At 39.4% G+C, this 19,423-nt stretch overlaps 1 protein-coding gene across 1 annotated transcript; it reads left to right on the top strand.

Moving 5' to 3' along the window:
- The first annotated feature begins 196 nt into the window (after positions 1-196).
- On the top strand, positions 197-12,668 carry LOC133547066 (zinc finger protein 674-like). The gene is made up of 3 exons (XM_061892852.1): positions 197-828; positions 4,317-4,424; positions 9,245-12,668. The coding sequence occupies exons 1-3, from the start codon at positions 633-635 to the stop codon at positions 10,051-10,053; spliced, it is 1,113 nt and encodes a 370-aa protein (XP_061748836.1). The 5' UTR covers positions 197-632; the 3' UTR covers positions 10,054-12,668.
- Positions 12,669-19,423: the final 6,755 nt, after the last annotated feature.

The raw sequence follows: 19,423 nt of genomic DNA, 5'->3' as shown, positions 1-19,423 counted from the left end.
CTAAAGTGGCCGTATTGGCCTGTGTTGCAATGTTAATATTTCATCATTGATATATAAACTATCAGACTGCGTGGTCGCTAGTAGTGGCTTTCATCAGCAAAGGCCCAAACATTCCCCCTCCAGTACACTAGGTGGTGCTATACACCTAATAACGTTGGTTGCGACCTGCCACTGAAGCAAAGCACAGGAATGGCTACTGCGCATGCGTCGGTCTCCATTTTAGGTCATGTTGAAAAAAGGCAAGAAGACTAAATGATGACAATATTTGTCCTCTTTTCTTTTCTATTCTCAGATCATCGATTACTGTCAAAACAGCTTAGGCTATATTAGCTTGTTAGCAACATGTGCTACGCATGCGCCGACCGCCACTTTACAGCACAAGTTTCGATTGCGACGAAAGGATTTGAAGTTAGCGAGACGACAAGAATGTTGCGGCCTTTGTTGGATTTCTCTAAATGTTTTGCGAAAGTTTTCCTAAGTCGTTAATTGCAGTTTGGGCAAAATTTGTCTCAGCGTCACTCCGAGGCTTCTCGGGCTAGCTTAGTTTAGTTTAGCTTAGCTGGCTAGCTGCTAACAAAGAGACAAAGCCGGAAGTGATCGACAGGTCGCTAAAGTGTTGTGTTTGTGTGAAAATGTGCAAAGTAGAAATGCTGAGAGTGTTGGTGAAGCAGCGACTAACTGCTGCTGTGGAAGAAATATTTGTAGTGTTAGAAAGAACCATAGCAGAATACGAGGAGGAACTTTCTAGAAGAAAAGAGGAGAACGAGCGACAACGTCAACTACTGGACGCTCTTTTCAACAAACATGGAGAAGAACGACATGCAGCAGGTTTGTTTTTACAGTTTGTCCAGAAAGTGTAACTCGGGAATGTGGTTTTGCTTACGTCACGTGATAGCTGAGCTGCATTCTCATTGGCTGCTCAGAAATAAACGAGATGGCTGCTACTCTAATAGTAACATGTGACATGTATTATTGTTTTCATTTTATGAACATTTATTTATAATTTGCACAATGTACAAATAATTCAGTTAACATGTGAAATGTTTTTTTTATTTAGTTTTTTATTTTATTTGTACGTTTTTATAAACCTTTATTTATAAATGTCAACATTTACAAACAGTTGAGAAATAATAATCAAAGTACAAAAACAGTGTGTGTGTGTGTGTGACAAAGTGCAAAGCCATAGGCTCACACAAGTTCAGTAAATAACGTGAATGTGCAACACAGCATCATGCTCTTCACAACTTTTTGCTTGTTAGAGGTAGAGAGTGTTTTAACGTAGAGTTCTAAATCTTTTTTAAAGGCACAAAAAAACAGGTCGGGTATTGAGAAACTTCCATTTATGAATATAAAACTTAGCCAATAGAATAATGAGGTTGTAAAGGTAAAATTTCTTTTTCAAATTTGGTTTTCATACAGTGTAAATCCAAATAGCACATCTTTATAACATGTGACATGTTTTTTTTTTGTTTCACCTTATTCATAAATTTCAACATTTACAAACAGACGAGAAACAATAATCAAAATAAGTACAAAAACAATACAAAACGGTGACAGGGGGTTGTAAAATTCAAAGTAACTAAAATAGAATGCAATATATATATCGCTGAGATAGGCGCCAGCACCCCCCGCGACCCCAAAAGGGAATAAGCGGTAGAAAATGGATGTATATATATATATATATATATATATATATATATATATATATATATATATATATATATATATATATATATATATATATATATGTAAGAAACAAAGTGTAAAACCATAAGCTCACTCAATTTTAGTAAATAACTTAAATTTGGAAGACAGCATAGTTGTTTTTACAGCTTTTTTGTTGTTAGAGGTAGAGAGCGTTTTGGGTAGGTCGTGAGTTCAAATCCTGACCGAGTCATACCAAAGACTATAAAAATGGGAGCCATTACCTCCCTGCTTGGCACTCAGCATTAAGGGTTTGAATTGGGGGTTAAATCACCATAAATGATTCCCGGGCGCGGCACCGCTGCTGCTCACTGCTCCCCTCACCTCCCAGGGGGTGATCAAGGGTGATGGGTCAAATGCTGAGAATAATTTCGCCACATCTAGTATGTGTGTGACAATCATTGGTACATTACTTTAACGTAGAGTTCTGAATCTTTTTTTAAAAGCACAAAAAAATAGGTCGGGTATTGAGGAACTTACTTTATGAATTTAAAACTTAGCCAATAGAATAATGAGGTTGCAAAGGTAAATATCCTTTGAAAATTTAGTTTTCATATAGCACATCTTTAAAACAAAGCACAAATGTGTCATGAATATTGTCCAGGATGAAGCCACAGATGATAACATGTGACATGTCCACAGCAGTGAGCCACCTCCATGACGTCATCATCTCGGTTATGTTGCGTAACTCACATGGTTGCAATTCATCATTTAAAAGGAGCGAAGAACAGGAAACGGTAAATATTTTCATAAATATTAATAGTTAATTAGAACTGTAATGGAATTTAGTACACAATGATACATAAAATTGTATACACACACATATATATATATATATATAAATATATAAAATATACACTATATTTTACAGACCTTCATTTCTGGCAGCTCCAGACCATCTTATATCATTATTTATAATACTGCATTATATATCATCTTAAATCCCCAAAAGTTAAAACATATACAGTATGTAAACTTTAGTGGTAGTCACAGAACTCCATCATCACACAAATTCAAATAAATAAAAGAAATACAACACTAAATGACAGATGGTTGTACATAGAAAGTTCTTGTCTAAATTGCAATATTAAACCTGACTTTGCTCAGCTACATTCATGCAAACTCAGCAGTTACATCATCAAACTACAAATCTGTTGCGCAGTTTGGGGATTGATGCCGATGATTCGATGATTATGGAGGTCAATTTGTGTCTGTCTACATCACAATATGCTGACTATTTATATAAATAAAATGGTATTGTGTTGCAATAACAGTGCAGTACATTTCCATAAATGGTCATATTTTATTAATGTTAATCATACAATGGTGTATTAATTTCACAGATGCATCACAACGTTCGATTTTCTCTCCAACAAAACCAACTCTACTTCATGAGTGCCAACACAATTTATAAAACAATCCCTTACTGCACAATGTCTGCTCTCACTGAGATAAAGACCGAGTCTAAGTTGGACGTCAAAGGCCAGAACCTTCTACTACCCAAGCGAGAGACATGATTTATAATCTACAATTAACTTTCACTGACTCTGAGGCCATGCAGCAGCTCAATATGTCAATATAGCATCATAAGCTAGTTAGCGCTCTGTGATCACGGCGCCGCTAAAAAAATAGATTGTCTATGTTCGCGCCTATAATAACCTTATTGCTAAAACTTGGTTAATATTCAGGTCACCACATGTAAATGGAGTATTGTTAGCGCTTTTTTAATGTTGTTTTGTGGGTTTTATGGGCTGAATCGTTAGCTACATCATTAGCCACCTCGTACTTGCCATATTTTACGAGTTGGAATGCACAAGGATTGTGAATGAAGATGTCAGGTTCAAACACTGATGACTTCTATTAAACAGACAAGAAGCAAGGAATCATGCAGAGACAGAGTTAAATTTGGCTCAATGAGGAGAGACGTTTTGGGCTGTACTCTTAGTTACATATCCAACCTATGCTCTAAGGTCCAGGCCCACGCGCTCCTCTATTTATTTGGGAGGTCCCTGGTTACATCACTGAGGCTGCTTCTGAAGGCAAGGGGGGTCATTTCAGCAGCCCCTCTTGGACACAATACATGATTATTCAGAAATGCCAATGTACTGACCCTCGTGATATCGCCCTGTCTCTGCTTTGTCTGCGTGACGTTACTCGATGTTCTGGACACAAACACTGATAAGAGACGACTGCAATGCATGATTGCAAGTTGTCCATTTGCACAGATAGAAAAGCACAACTTCAGCATGATATATAGTAAATAAAGTACTATTTATCTATCTAGTAACTATAGCAACGGCCTTTAAGCATAAAAGTTGTGATAACCTACACATAATTATTCGAACAAATGGACAAAATTCTGATTAAAGACCAGTTCCCTTTTAAAGAAATTCAAATAAGAGTTTTAATCTACATTTACTATACTTCCTTGTGGTCTACATAACTTGGAATAGCGGTGCTCTGCTCTAAATATTCTTTTACAGATCCGTTTTCCGCGTGTCTCTCGGGGAAAAAAGCTGCTTTGGGGTGGTGTCTTTTTACATGCAAATGAACCCCTCTGTAGTTTTGAAGCTCGCTTCACAACTTTTTTTTGGTATTTTACTTCTATTTAGAAATGGCGACGATGACAGCAGGTTTTCATGTCCAGCCCTTCATGTACCATCCAGAGTCTGAGGAACAAGCAACTTCTCAACCAGGCCTGGAAATCAAGCATCTCAAAGGTTTCTTTGTTACATTTCTCTTTCCCGACACCTTCCAGGGTCAGGGCTGAAAAACTGTATCACAACACAAGTGTTTTAAGTCTGTCGATATCGATAATTATCAGTGTTTTTTTTTTTATGGACTGTTGAAAATAAGGAGCAGGAGAAAAATATCATGGATGTTTTCATTTCAAATGTTGTCTGCTGTCTGCTATTAAGGCAAAAAAGGAAATGTCAACACAAAAACACTCAAACAATGTCCAGACTATAATTGATAGCTGTGGTCTTACACAAATAATAAATGAACCCACACATCGCAACGGTAATACGATAGACCGAGTGCTTGTCAGGGGTATCACCGTTTCCAAAGTTACGATACTCCCGTATACTAAAGTATTGTCCGATCATTACCTTATAAAATTCGAGGTTCAGACGCATGTTTGTCAAACTAATAATAATAATAACTGCTATAGCAGCCGCGACATTAATACGGCCACAACGACAACTCTTGCTGACCTACTGCCCTCGGTAATGGCACCATTCCCAAAGTATGTGGGCTCTATTGATAACCTCACTAACAACTTTAACAACGTCCTGCTTGAAACCATTGATAACATAGCACCGCTAAAGTTAAAAAAGGCTCCAAAAAAGCGCACCCCGTGGTTTACAGAAGAAACTAGAGCTCAGAAATTATTATGTAGAAAGCTGGAACGCAAATGGCGCACGACTAAACTTGAGGTGCACCATCAAGCATGGAGTGATGGTTTAATAACTTATAAACGCATGCTTACCTTAGCTAAAGCTAAATATTACTCAAATCTCATCCACCGTAATAAAAACGATCCTAAATTTTTGTTTAGTACGGTAGCATCGCTAACCCAACAAGGGACCCCTTCCAGTAGCTCCACCCACTCAGCTGATGACTTTATGCAATTCTTTAGTAAGAAAATTGAAGTCATTAGAAAGGAGATTAAAGACAATGCGTCCCAGCTACAACGGGGTTCTATTAACACTGACTAGATGGTATATACGGCGGATACTGCCCTCCAAAATAGTTTCTCTCGTTTTGAGGAAATAACATTAGAGGAATTGTTACAACGTGTAAATGGAATAAAACAAACAACATGTTTACTTGACCCACTTCCTGGGAAACTGATCAAGGAGCTTTTTGTATTATTAGGTCCATCAGTGCTAAATATTATAAACTTATCACTCTCCTCGGGCACTGTTCCCCTAGCATTCAAAAAAGCGGTTATTCATCCTCTTCTTAAAAGACCTAACCTCGATCCTGACCTCATGGTAAACTACCGACCGGTGTCTCACCTTCCCTTTATTTCAAAAACCCTCGAAAAAATTGTTGCGGAGTAGTTAAATGAACACTTAGCGTCTAACAATCTATGTGAAACCTTTCAATCCGGTTTCAGGGCAAATCACTCCACGGAGACAGCCCTCGCAAAAATGACTAATGATCCATTGCTGGGGGTCCGGTCCGATCCGATCCGGTGGCCATGTACTGCTTGCCTGTGTATCGCCTGGGGACATCTCTGCGCTGCTGATCCGCCTCCGCTTGGGATGGTTTCCTGCTGGCTCCGCTGTGAACGGGACTCTTGCTGCTGTGTTGGATCCGCTTTGGACTGGACTCTTGCGACTGTGTTGGATCCATTATGGATTGAACTTTCACAGTATCATGTTAGACCCGCTCGACATCCATTGCTTTCGTCCTCTCCAAAGTTCTCATAGTCATCATTGTCACCGACGTCCCACTGGGTGTGAGTTTTCCTTGCCCTTATGTGGGCCTACCGAGGATGTCGTAGTGGTTTGTGCAGCCCTTTGAGACACGAGTGATTTAGGGCTATATAAGTAAACATTGATTGAACATTGAACATACTGTATTTCCTTGAATTGCCGCCGGGGCTCTAATTGATTTAAAACCTCTTTTCACTCCGGCGTTTACCAAAGGCATGCGGTAAATTTAGGCCTGCGCTTATACATTTGAGTGTGATGAAAGGATACCATCATGAAAAGCACATTTAATAAAAAAACGTTATTATGGTCTTACCTTTACTTATAAATGAAGTCCATGCACAGCTCCTTCTGATCAAAAGCATCGATAACTCGTTTATAGAAGTCTTCCTTATCTTTCTTCAGTTTTAAAAGTCTCTCTGTCTTGATGGAGATCTTCCTTTATTACCTCCTGCTTCGATTGAAAGTCCAGTTTAGAAAACTGTTTTATTTTAGATATGTCATCCTCCATGTTAAAAGTGCAAGCGAGAGGAAAAAAATAAACTCACGCTGCTCACTCTGGCTGGTCCAGTTCACGGTCGCTAGGTGTGTAGCCATAGCGCGCTCTCGTTTGAGTTGCTCAGTTAGCTCGGCTCCTCACGTGTAGTGCGGGCGACGACAGAATTATCCTCGGACAACTCCCCCCTCTCGTTCTGCCCCGTGGTTGATCTCTTTATCCCACCGCTGCCACCATGAAGTGTTATGGTATAAATAACACACTGGGTATTTAGGACTGGAACATACTTTATTTCAGCCCAGTTGTTTACATATCCAGCATAAGAGTAGTGGTGTTACATCCTAAATGGTCCGTCGTGCACCCCCGCGTCATATCCGTCCCAGCACATATCTACACTTGTTGTCACTTCTTCTGCAGCCGAGTAGTCACAAGAAGGATCACTAGCGCCCTCTACCACCAGGAGGCGGGAGTCATTTAATGACTCATATTTGACACACGCAGCTACGGTATATTAATAAAACATAGCTGCTTACTGTTCTTTTTAGCATATTCAATAGTTTGGACCTTAAATCCTACTGAATAGCTCTTAATCTTCTTCCTTTTATGCAATTTCAAATTATTGAAATCAGCCTCTTCCGTTTTGAAAATGATGACAGGGGAAGTGTCACTCGTGAGTTTGACCCGGCGCTAATACTAAGCATGCGCTAATTACTTTGCAAAACGAGTTGGACCCGGCAGTAATTCACGGTAGGCGCATACTATATACCCGGCGGCAAATCAAGGAAATACGGTAATTGTAAAATTGGGATATGTATTTATGTTGTTTTATCACCCAGCCCAATTCAGGGCCATAAATCTAAAGGTATACAGTATAAAGTTCATCTCAATATTTTTCAGACTCTAAGGCACACTTAAAATCCTTTCATTTTCTCAAAAATGGACAGTGCACCTTATAACCCGGTGCGCCTAATGTACGTAATAGTTCTGGTCATGCTTACCGACCTCGAATACACTTTTGTTTGGTACATGGTGTAATGATAAGTGTGGTCAGTAGATGGCAGTCACACATAAGAGATAGGTGTGGTATGGGATATGACCCCAGTAAACAACACCAAAACTTTAAATGTTCCATTGAGAATATAGAACATTACACACGGCGCTCAAAAACCTGTCAAAAGGTTTTAGTACCACATTGATTGATTGTCGGCCCGTTACGCTTACCGTAGTCAGGCATAGGGGGTATGACTATTGTGTGTGTATAAGCACCACAACATGTCACCCATTAGCAGACATATTATCTGGCGTTTTGTTTCTCAATAGCATGCAAAACCAACTTTTCTTACCTTCTGGTACCTGCTGATGTGTATTAGGGATCTGCATAAGTCCTGAGTGGCCTAGTTGTTAGAGTGTCCGCCCTGAGATGAGTAGGTTGTGAGTTCAAACCAAAGTCATACCGAGTCATACCAAAGACTATAAAAATGGGAGCCATTACCTCCCTGCTTGGCACTCAGCATCAAGGGTTGGAATTGGGGGTTAAATCACCAAAAAGGATTCCCGGGCGCGGCCACCGCTGCTGCTCACTGCTCCCCTCGCCTCCCAGGAGGTGATCTAGGGTGATGGGTCGAATGCAGAGAAAAAATTTGCCACAGCTCATGTGTGTGTAGTTTAACTTAAGTTTGAAAAATGTGCGCACTTTCGCCTTTGTAGTCCGTGCAGACACCGTACTCCATAATCTTCTTCTTCTCGATCTTCTTGTTGTGTGACATTCATCCTCCACTGTTGCCATTTCTAATATAAAGTAGTGTAAAGTTCTTACTTATATCTGTCAGTAAACTCACTATGAAAGCACTAAAACTTACCTATTATTATTTACAGTTAAAAAAGTGTTAAAAGGAAATTGATTTGATTCAAACATGTATTTGATATTGATTATTTGAGAAACACTGACACTGGATTGAGTTGTTTTCTATTTTCTAGCTTAACAAAAGGTTAGATAAAATCCTGCATGTTCCACAATTCATTGCAGCAAACCAGATGTAAAAAAAAAAAGAGCGGGAACAGGTGCATTGTGGTTGATGAGATTGAGCGTTATGAGCCTACGGGTGAATGAATGAATGACAGATAACAAGATAAAAAGATTGTTTTGTACCGTTTGTATCCCCATTTTTTTCTCATATAAAGTACAACTTTTTTACACATTTTCGACGTCCTGTCCAATACTTGATCGTAGTTCATCTACAGTATTTGTTGTATATGAACATGTTTTCATTTCAGAGCCGTCAGTCCACTGCAGAGTACCAAATTACCACACGGTTCTGTGGATGATGATGTCCTTTAGCATATTTAGTCATCTTTTCTTCAAGATTTTGTACCGAAAATGGACCAAAGGGTGACATTAATACTGAAGTACGATCCAAATTGCCATCTGCTGTAACATCGCACTCCAAATTACTTATACCAACATTTTCTTTTTCATTTTAGCTCGTTTTTTCCCCCCGTTTCTGCCATTCAACTTACTCTAAGTACTTTTGTGTCTCGGACTAAAATTTTGGAGCCAGAACACCATGTGACCTGAATGTGATTGTCTTTTTATGAGCTGCAGATGTCCAGCACATTAAAGATGAAGGGGGAGAGCATCTTGAAGGACTGGAGGCGTTCCCTGAGGTCGGTGTCCCTGTGAAGAGTGAAGAAGATGAGGTCAGAGGTGAAAGTGAGGAGAGGAGAGAGGTGGAGCCTCCAAGCAGCAGCTCAAGTCAACACTTGATGACAGAAGCTGATGCTGGAGGGTCACAAGCGGACTTTGCTCCACTGTCAGATAGTGAGGACATGACGCCACGCTCCCTTGAAACTGACGACGAAGACTCGAAAGCTGCTGCGACTTGTCACGCTGACGACACACACTGGAAACATTTTTCCTGCACTGTGTGTGAAAAAACGTTTTACGATAGAAGCAACCTGAAAAGACACATGAGAAGTCACACTGGGGAAAAACCGTTTGTCTGCACCGTTTGTGGCAAAACGTTTGCGTACAAGGGAAACCTGACAACGCACACACGGACGCACACAGGAGAGAAACCTTTTTCCTGTGCAATGTGCGACACACATTTCAGTGACCGTTCGGTACTGATCCGGCACATGAGAAGACACAGCGGTGAGAAACCCTTCACCTGCTCCGTGTGCGGCAAAGCTTTCCCGGTGAAGGGCTCGTTGACGGCGCACGCCAGAACACACAGCGGAGAGAAACCCTTCACGTGCTCAATTTGCGGCAAAAAATTCTCTCAAAAGTCACACTTGAGAACACACGCAAGAACGCACGGCGGGGGGGAAACGTATTCCTGCTCAGTCTGCCACGCAAGTTTTGAACTCCATTCCGCTTTGTTTTGGCACATGACGACTCACGATGCACATTGACGCCTCCGACAAGCGGAGAGCGGACCTAGATTGAAAAAAACAACGGAAGAAATAAGGCTTTGACAAACTTAGACTAGTAAGCACATTGATGCTGTAAAGAAACTTTATTTGTGTCGGTTGGTCCAGTACATTTTTTGTAAGTGTTACTAAATTGCCCGGCCTGATAGTTTGGAAGTTATGAGACAAAGAGCCAATTGTGACAATAATAATGAGCCTTGCTCTTTGTCCCTCGCCACTAGGGGAGCTCCAGAGCAGTGTTGTTCAACCTTTTTTGGAGCCAAAGCACATTTTTAGCGTTGAAAAAATGCGGAGGCACACCACCTGCAGAAGTCATTAAAAAACAAAACTCAGTTGACAGCAAAAAGTATTTGTCGCATTAGTTGGATATGACTTTAAAGCATAAGCAAGCATGCATGACTATAGCTCTTGTCTCAAAGTAGGTGTACTGTCACCACCTGTCACATCACACCCTGACTTATTTCACTTTTTGGCTCTTTCCCTGTGTGTAGTCTTTTACTTCTTGTCTTGCGCTCTTATTTTGGTGGCTTTTCCTGTTGTGTTGGTATTTTCCTGTAGCAGTTTCATGTCTTCCTTTGAGCGCTGTTCCCAAAACCTACTTTGTTTTAGCAGTCAAGAAGATTTTAGTTGTTTTTATCCTTCTATGTGTGGACATTGTTGATTGTCATGTCATGTTGGGATGTAGATTGTGGACGCTGTCTTTGCTCCACAGTAAGTCTTTGCTGTCGTCCAGCATTCTGTTTTTGTTGACTTTGTAGCCAGTTCACTTTTAGTTTGGTTCTGCATAGCCTTCCCTAAGCTTCAATGCGTTTTCTCACTTTTGTTTATTTTTGGTTTAAGCATTAGACACTTTTTTACCTGCACACTACCTCCCGCTGTTTCTGACATCTACAGAGCAATTAGCTACCGGCTGCCACCTACTGATATGGAAGAGTATTACACGGTTACTCTGCCCAGCTCTAGACACTCAACAACAACACATCATTTGTAGACTATAATTACTGCTTTGCAAACAATATTTTTAACCCAAAATAGGTGAAATTAGATCATCCCCCCACGGCACACCAAACTATATCACACGCTGCGGCACAGTGGTTGAAACACACTGCTCCAGAGCATGTGTGAGGTGTCTCCAGGATTCCAAATATATGTGAAAGCAGACATTGTAGCAGCAGGAAAATGGTTACGTGTGTAATTGGTAGATCCAACGTCATTCCAAAAAGTGACTTCATTTAGTAATAAACGGCACAGAAGTAAAGGAGCAGTGTGGATATCAATGATATTTTATTTAAGTGAAGCCTCGCTAGTGCAAAATAGTATCAAGTGAAAATGTCCACATTGATGTTTATATAGCAGGGGTCGGCAACCCGCAGCTCTGGAGCCGCATGTGGCTCTTTAGCGCCGCCCTAGTGGCTCTCTAGAGCTTTTTCAAAAATATATGAAAAATGGAAATGAGGGGAAAAAAAACATATTTTTTGTTTTACTTTGGTTTCTGTCGGAGGACAAACATGACACAAACCTCCCTAATTGTTATAAAGCACACTGTTTATATTAAACATGCTTCACTGGTTCGAGTATTTGGCGAGCGCCGTTTTGTCCTACTTATTTTGGCGGTCCTTGAACTCACCTTAGTTTGTTTACATGTCAAACTTTCTAAGACGTGTTTAATGCCACTTCTTTTTCTGTCTCATTTTGTCCACCAAACTTATTACGTTGTGCATGAATGCACAAAGGTGAGTTTTATTGACGTTATTGACTTGTGTGGAGTGCTAATTAGACATATTTGGTTGCTGCATGACTGCGAGCTAATCGATGCTAACATGCTAGTTAGGCTAGCTGTATGTACATATTGCATCATTATGCCTCATTTGTAGCTATATTTGAGCTCATTTAATTTCCTTCAAGTCCTCATAATTCAATTTATATTTCATGACACACTATCTGTATGTAATATGGCTTTTAATTTTTTGCGGCTCCAGATAGATTTGTTTTTGTATTTTTGGTCCAATATGGCTCTTTCAACATGTTGGGTTGCCGACCCCTGCTATACGGAAACACGAAATTAAATTGGAAAAATAACAGCAAACTTTGTAACATCGTACTTTATCTTTGGAATATTGAGGCATTCTCCTGTCGCCGATGTACTAAATAAACCTCAATAATCTCACAGTATTAATTGGTTGACATTGTATTCAATTGATCAACAAAAAGTAAGGGAAATGCGAGGGCCTACAGCAGAGGTGTCCAAAGTGTGGCCCGGGGGCCATTTGCGGCCCGCAGGTCGTTTTTTAACGGCCCCACGGCACATTTTCAAAATATGATTGAAAAAAATGAAAAACATAAAAAGTGGTATAAAAGAGCAAATGTAAAATGTGACCGGAACATTTTGCAGTGTTGACTCTAATAACACAAAGCTGCCATGCAGGCGGTTTCTTTCTTTAAAAAAATAATAAGTGAATCAAAATCAATGTCATGAATTATTGACCAATTCAAGGCTCCAATTACGTCACGTTAAATATTCCACTTGGAGATATTTTTGGGGGCAAATGTTGGATATTTTATGTTTGCCATATAAAAACTGAGCTGTTTTTTTTTTTTTTAAAGAAGGGGCTAAAACTAACAAACAAAAAAAACTTATAATTGACGATTAGATCTGAAGTTGATCTCGAGACCATTGTGTTAAAAGTAGGGGTGGGCAAATTAATGCGTTAATTATGAGTTAACTCATCAATCTATTAACGCCGATAATTATTTTATCGCGTATTTACGTATGTTGTTTACATGCTTTTATTTTGTTAACGCCTTTTCTTAAGAAGATGGCGTCGCCCGGCGTGGAGGGGCTCTTGGTAAAGATGGAACATTTGGCAAAAATACCGGACAATTCTGCAAATTTCCTGGCTGGCTTACAGCGTGGTCACTCCGGGATCACTTACGACCGCCAGACAATTCTGGATGTGGATAGATCGGGCCGTTTTGGACTGAATGAGGCGTGCTAGCTAGCATGGGAATACTTTGCCGGCTACATCCAGCGGCCTGTGAAGCAGCGGAGTATATGTGTTGTCTGTCTATTTATGAATAATGCAGACCAGGAGTGTTGGCTGAGTTCTTAACGTTTGCTTTCAGAGCGTGCATATCACAACATACAAGATGCCGTCATGGCGACACAACCTATACCGGGCTACCGCGCATGCTCCTCACTCCTGTTGCATGCTGGGTAGGGTAGTTCTTTTTTTCCCTGGCTCATAACATCACAATATAGTACCATGTATATGATGCCTTCAGTTTATCAAAGCACCAAGCAAACAATCGGAAAATTCCCATCATATCAATTCCTAGATATGGTCATAATTATTTTAAGTGCACTACGCAGAATAAACACAACATTATTAATATTGCTACTACGGATCATTTGATCCAAAATTCCCTAAAACAGCCCACTACCTATAATATAGGTTTTTTAAACATAATAAAAAAAATGTTTCTGCTGTTACCTCAGAAATTGCCTGTTCAGATGTTATGATTGTGGCTCAGAGATTTGTATGTAGATTATATTTATTTTCCATAACAAACAGGATAACTTAAATACCCTGGCAGTGGCAATAAGCTTAAATGTTTGTATTTACATTTTTGGAGTTGATTTTCGTAAAATATGCTATTTAACTGCTACTGTTGAACAAGGACTGATTTAAATTGTGTTTGCACAACAATTGTTTTGGCGCTTTTGTTCATGTGGGAGAATATTCCAATAAAGGTGCACTACACACTACTTTTGAATTCATTATTGGGCTTTGTGTATAAAATGCAGTTAATCACGATTAATCTGACAAATAGTGCGATTAACTTCGATTAAAATTTTTAATCGTTGCCCAGCCCTAGTTAAAAGTAAACAGTAAAAAAAAAAAATTGGGATTTATTTTTTTAACACTTTAATGAGTAGAACCCCTTTGGATCAGTGTGTTTTGTTTTTAAGTGTTGTAGATTCCTAAAGTAGCCTTAAGCTTGACTCTGCTTGCTGCGGCAACAACAAAACAAAACTCCAGACCTTCTTCTTGGTTTGTATGGTTTACTTGTGATCTTAATAATTCAAAACATAAAACAGTCACCATGTGGGAACGAATGAATGACAAAATAAAGAGAGTTTGTTGCAGTACGAGTTAGAAAAAGTATGAATGAGAATAAGTATGAGTGAGGTCAAAAAACTGTGTGACTCGATTCCACCGCACCTGACAGCAATTACCCATAACACCTTGCGTCTAAAAACCTTACCACACAGATCCTTCTGCCATATATGCAATTAAAACAGTTACGTCATCAAATCATTTTGACAAATGTAATAATTACGCCTGAAATGGGGGAGCTTGAAAAGTACAAATGATGAAACCAGAAATCATGTTGCCAACTTGGTAATTGAATGTTAATATAACAGCAAATGAATGAGTGAAATATGAACTTTGCACTATGTTTGAAAACGATATAGACCCTGAAAAAAATGTATTCAATGGCATAGCAATGAATGACAAATATTATACAGATCAATCAATCAATGTTTATTTATATAGCCCCAAATCACAAATGTCTCAAAGGACTGCACAAATCATTACGACTACAACATCCTCGGAAGAACCCACAAAAGGGCAAGGAAAACTCACACCCAGTGGGCAGGGAGAATTCACATTCAGTGGGACGCCAGTGACAATGCTGACTATGAGAAACCTTGGAGAGGACCTCAGATGTGGGCAACCCCCCCCCTCTAGGGGACCGAAAGCAATGGATGTCGAGCGAGTCTAACATGATACTGTGAAAGTTCAATCCATAGTGGCTCCAAGACAGCAGTGAGAGTCCCGTCCACAGGAAACCATCTCATGATGAACAATATAATGACAGTATACAATTAAGTAACCGATTAACAATTATACATAATAGTAGAAGTCTGTCTGCAAACTTTCACCATATAAATGGATATTTAAGTGTAGATTTTGGTCTGAATGGATATGAATTTGTGCATTTGGATAGAATAGATAAAAAGGGAGGAGTAGCACTCTATATTGATAAAAATCCAAACTTTATTAAAGTTGAAAATATGACATCTATCATTGAACAAGTAATGGAATGTATAATGGTAGAGATTATAAGAGAAGGAAGAAAAAATATCCTAGTTAGCTGTATATATAGAACTCCGGGATCCAAAATAGAAACATTCACCAAAGCTATGGAAGGATTATTTTATAAATTGAATAACAAAGACATATTTACTAGTGGAGACTTTAACATTGACTTAATACATACAAGTAGCAATAGAGAAACAGCTGAATTTATAGACACAATGCACTGTATGAGTTTGATATCTTTGATAAATAAAGCAACAAGAATCACATGACATAGTGCCACCCTAATTGACAATATATTTACCAATATAATGGATGACAACCTAATATGTGGAATCTTGATAAATGATATAAGTGATCATCTCCCAGTCTTTGTGGTCTACAACTGTGCCAGTAAAATTAAAATCAAGAATGAATGTGAAACTGTCTATAAAAGAATCATAACAGAGAAAACGCTCAACAAATTCAAGAATGAACTACAAAAGCAAAATTGGAATACTATTTATGATTAAAAAAAAAAGAAGTTAATACAGCTTATGAATAATTCTTAAACACATTTAAAATACTATATGATGGAAATTGTCCAGTAGTAAATTATAAAAGGAAGTCAAACTACGGCGAGTTTAAACCGTGGATGACTAAAGGACTCCAAAATGCCTGTAAAAAAAAAAAAGAATATCTTATATAAGGTATTTAAAAAAAATAGAACTTTAGTAAATGAAAATAAATATAAAAAATATAAAAATAAACTAATCAATATAATCAGAATGTGTAAAAAAGATTATTATATAAAATAAACTGGAATATAACAATTAAAGTGAGTTTTATATAATTACTCTAAGCATTCAATATATAAATAAATAAATGATAAATGGGTTGTACTTGTATAGCGCTTTTCTACCTTCAAGGTACTCAAAGCGCTTTGACATTACTTCCACATTTACCCATTCACACACACATTCACACACTGATGGAGGGAGCTGCCATGCAAGGCGCCAGCCAGCACCCATTAGGAGCAAGGGTGAAGTGTCTTGCTCAGGACACAACGGACGTGACGAGGTTGGTACTAGGTGGGATTTGAACCAGGGTCCCTCGGGTTGCGCACGGCCACTCTCCCACTGCGCCACGCCGTCCCTTAATATCAATTTTCTTATCATGCAAATAAAGTAAATAGTCCTCTTTTGGCTGAATAAACATAAAGCACCTTCCATAAAATGTAAATGAACTTAAACAGCATTTAGGCTCCTACAAGTGTCATTGCACAAATAATAATAGTGACTTAAAATCAATGGTCTCATGAGTTTTTGACCTTTTTACAGCTCCAATTATCATATAATCTCAAATATTCTACTTAAAAATGTTATTGGGGGGAAATATTGCATATTTTGTGTGTTTTTTCCCCCCCAAGAAACATGTTTTTCTTTGACAAAAAGAGCATACAACTTAAATATTAAAAACGTCATATTGACGGATAGACCTCATGTTGATCTAGAGATTTAAAACTTCAATGATAATAAAAATAATAATGCTGAATAATGACACATTTTTAACATTTTCTTTTGACCAAGGGATCAAGCTTGAGTGGAGGCCTAAATGTATATTTTTAATTCATATATTGTATTGTTTTTTAAAATAAATGGCCCCCGCTTGCTTTGATTATTCAGTGTACGGCCCTCAGTGGCGCCCCTGGCCTACAGAAGGGGTTTGGCGGAAGTTGTTTGACGTCACCGCAGAACTTTGTTTATTTGCAGGACGTCCTCACTCAGCTGGGTAGCTACGATACTAACGTGGACCCCGATTTAAACAGGTTGAAAAACTTATTGGGGTGTTACCATCAATCAATCAATCAATCAATCAATGTTTATTTATATAGCCCCAAATCACAAATGTCTCAAAGGACTGCACAAATCATTACGACTACAACATCCTCGGAAGAACCCACAAAAGGGCAAGGAAAACTCACACCCAGTGGGCAGGGAGAATTCACATTCAGTGGGACGCCAGTGACAATGCTGACTATGAGAAACCTTGGAGAGGACCTCAGATGTGGGCAACCCCCCCCCCTCTAGGGGACCGAAAGCAATGGATGTCGAGCGGGTCTAACATGATACTGTGAAAGTTCAATCCATAGTGGCTCCAAGACAGCAGTGAGAGTCCCGTCCACAGGAAACCATCTCAAGCGGATCAGCAGCGTAGAGATGTCCCCAACCGATACAGGCGAGCGGTCCATCCTGGGTCCCGACGAGCGGTCCATCCTGGGTCTCGACTCTGGACAGTCAGTACTTCATCCATGGTCATCGGACCGGACCCCCTCCACAAGGGAGGGGGGGACATAGGAGAAAGAAAAGAAAAGAAGCGGCAGATCAACTGGTCTAAAAAGGAGGTCTATTTAAAGGCTAGAGTATACAGATGAGTTTTAAGATGAGACTTAAATGCTTCTACTGAGGTAGCATCTCGAACTGTTACCGGGAGGGCATTCCAGAGTACTGGAGCCCGAACGGAAAACGCTCTATAGCCCGCAGACTTTTTTTGAGCTCTAGGAATCACTAATAAGCCGGAGTCTTTTGAACGCAGATTTCTTGCCGGGACATACGGTACAATACAATCGGCAAGATAGGCTGGAGCTAGACCGTGTAGTATTTTATACGTAAGTAGTAAAACCTTAAAGTCACATCTTAAGTGCACAGGAAGCCAGTGCAGGTGAGCCAGTACAGGTATATATGTATGTATATATGTATATAAAGGTATATACAGTATAGGTATATATGTATGTATATATGTATATAAAGGTATATACAGTACAGGCGTAATATGATCAAACTTTCTTGTTCTTGTCAAAAGTCTAGCAGCCGCATTTTGTACCAACTGTAATCTTTTAATGCTAGACATGGGGAGACCCGAAAATAATACGTTACAGTAATCGAGACGAGACGTAACAAACGCATGGATAATGATCTCAGCGTCTTTAGTGGACAGAAGGGAGTGAATTTTAGCGATATTACGGAGATGAAAGAAGGCCGTTTTAGTAACGCTTTTAATGTGTGCCTCAAAGGAGAGAGTTGGGTCGAAGATAATACCCAGATTTTTTACAGAGTCACCTTGTTTTATGATTTGGTTGTCAAATGTTAAAGTTGTATTATTAAATAGAGGTCGGTGTCTAGCAGGACCGATAATCAGCATTTCCGTTTTTTTGGCATTAAGTTGCAAAAAGTTAGCGGACATCCATTGTTTAATTTCATTAAGACACGCTTCCAACTGACTACAGTCTGGCGTGTTGGTCAGCTTTAGGGGCATGTAGAGTTGGGTGTCATCAGCATAACAGTGAAAGCTAATACCGTATATTTAGTGGTCAATTGTACGGAATATGTACTTTACTGTGCAATCTACTAATAAAAGTATCAATCAATCAAAAAAAACCAATGTCTAAAATATAATTTGTGTGATGAATATTAACCATCACAGTCTGCATTCAGCGCAACTTAAAATGTTGTTGATTGGTTTAAAGACGGAAACCACACAATTCTATTATCATTATTTTACTTTGAATATCTACAATACATAAAATATACCTACTTTTAACATTATTTCACCTTTTACCGAAGCGTATAGGTCATGGGTGTCAAACTCTGGCCCGGGGGACAAATTTGGCCCGCCGTGTAATTTCATTTGGCCCTTGAGGCAATATCAAATTAACATTAAAGCTGGTATTGTAGAGCGGCGGTGTCGCTGTAACACCGCATTCACCGCTAATACTCATACTTGCCAACCCTCCCGAAAAACATTCTCCCGGACAACAATATTGGGGGCGTGGCTTAAAGGCACTGCCTTTAGCGCCCTCTACAACTTGTCGTCACGTCCGCTTATCCTCCATACAAACAGCGTGCCGGGCCACTCACATAATATATGCAGCTTCTACACACAGGTATGTGAATGCAAGGCATACTTGGTCAACAGCCATACAGGTCACAATGAGGGTGGCCGTTTAAACAACTTTAACACTGTTACAAATATGCGCCACACTGTGAACCCGCACCAAACAAGAATGACAAATACATTTCGTGAGAACATCCGCACCGTAACACAACATAAACACAACAGAACAAATACCCAGAACCTCTTGCAGCACTAACTCTTCCGGGATGCTACAATATAACCCCTCCCCACCCCCCCTTATTTATTTTCAAATGTATTAGTAACCCTGCCTTCCGCCCGATTGTACCTGAGATAGGCGCCAGCGCCCCCCGCGA

This window comes from Nerophis ophidion, linkage group LG02 (genome assembly GCF_033978795.1).
Source record: "Nerophis ophidion isolate RoL-2023_Sa linkage group LG02, RoL_Noph_v1.0, whole genome shotgun sequence".
NCBI classification, from domain to species: Eukaryota; Metazoa; Chordata; class Actinopteri; order Syngnathiformes; family Syngnathidae; genus Nerophis; species Nerophis ophidion.
This window is presented reverse-complemented; position numbering and strand designations above follow the sequence as displayed.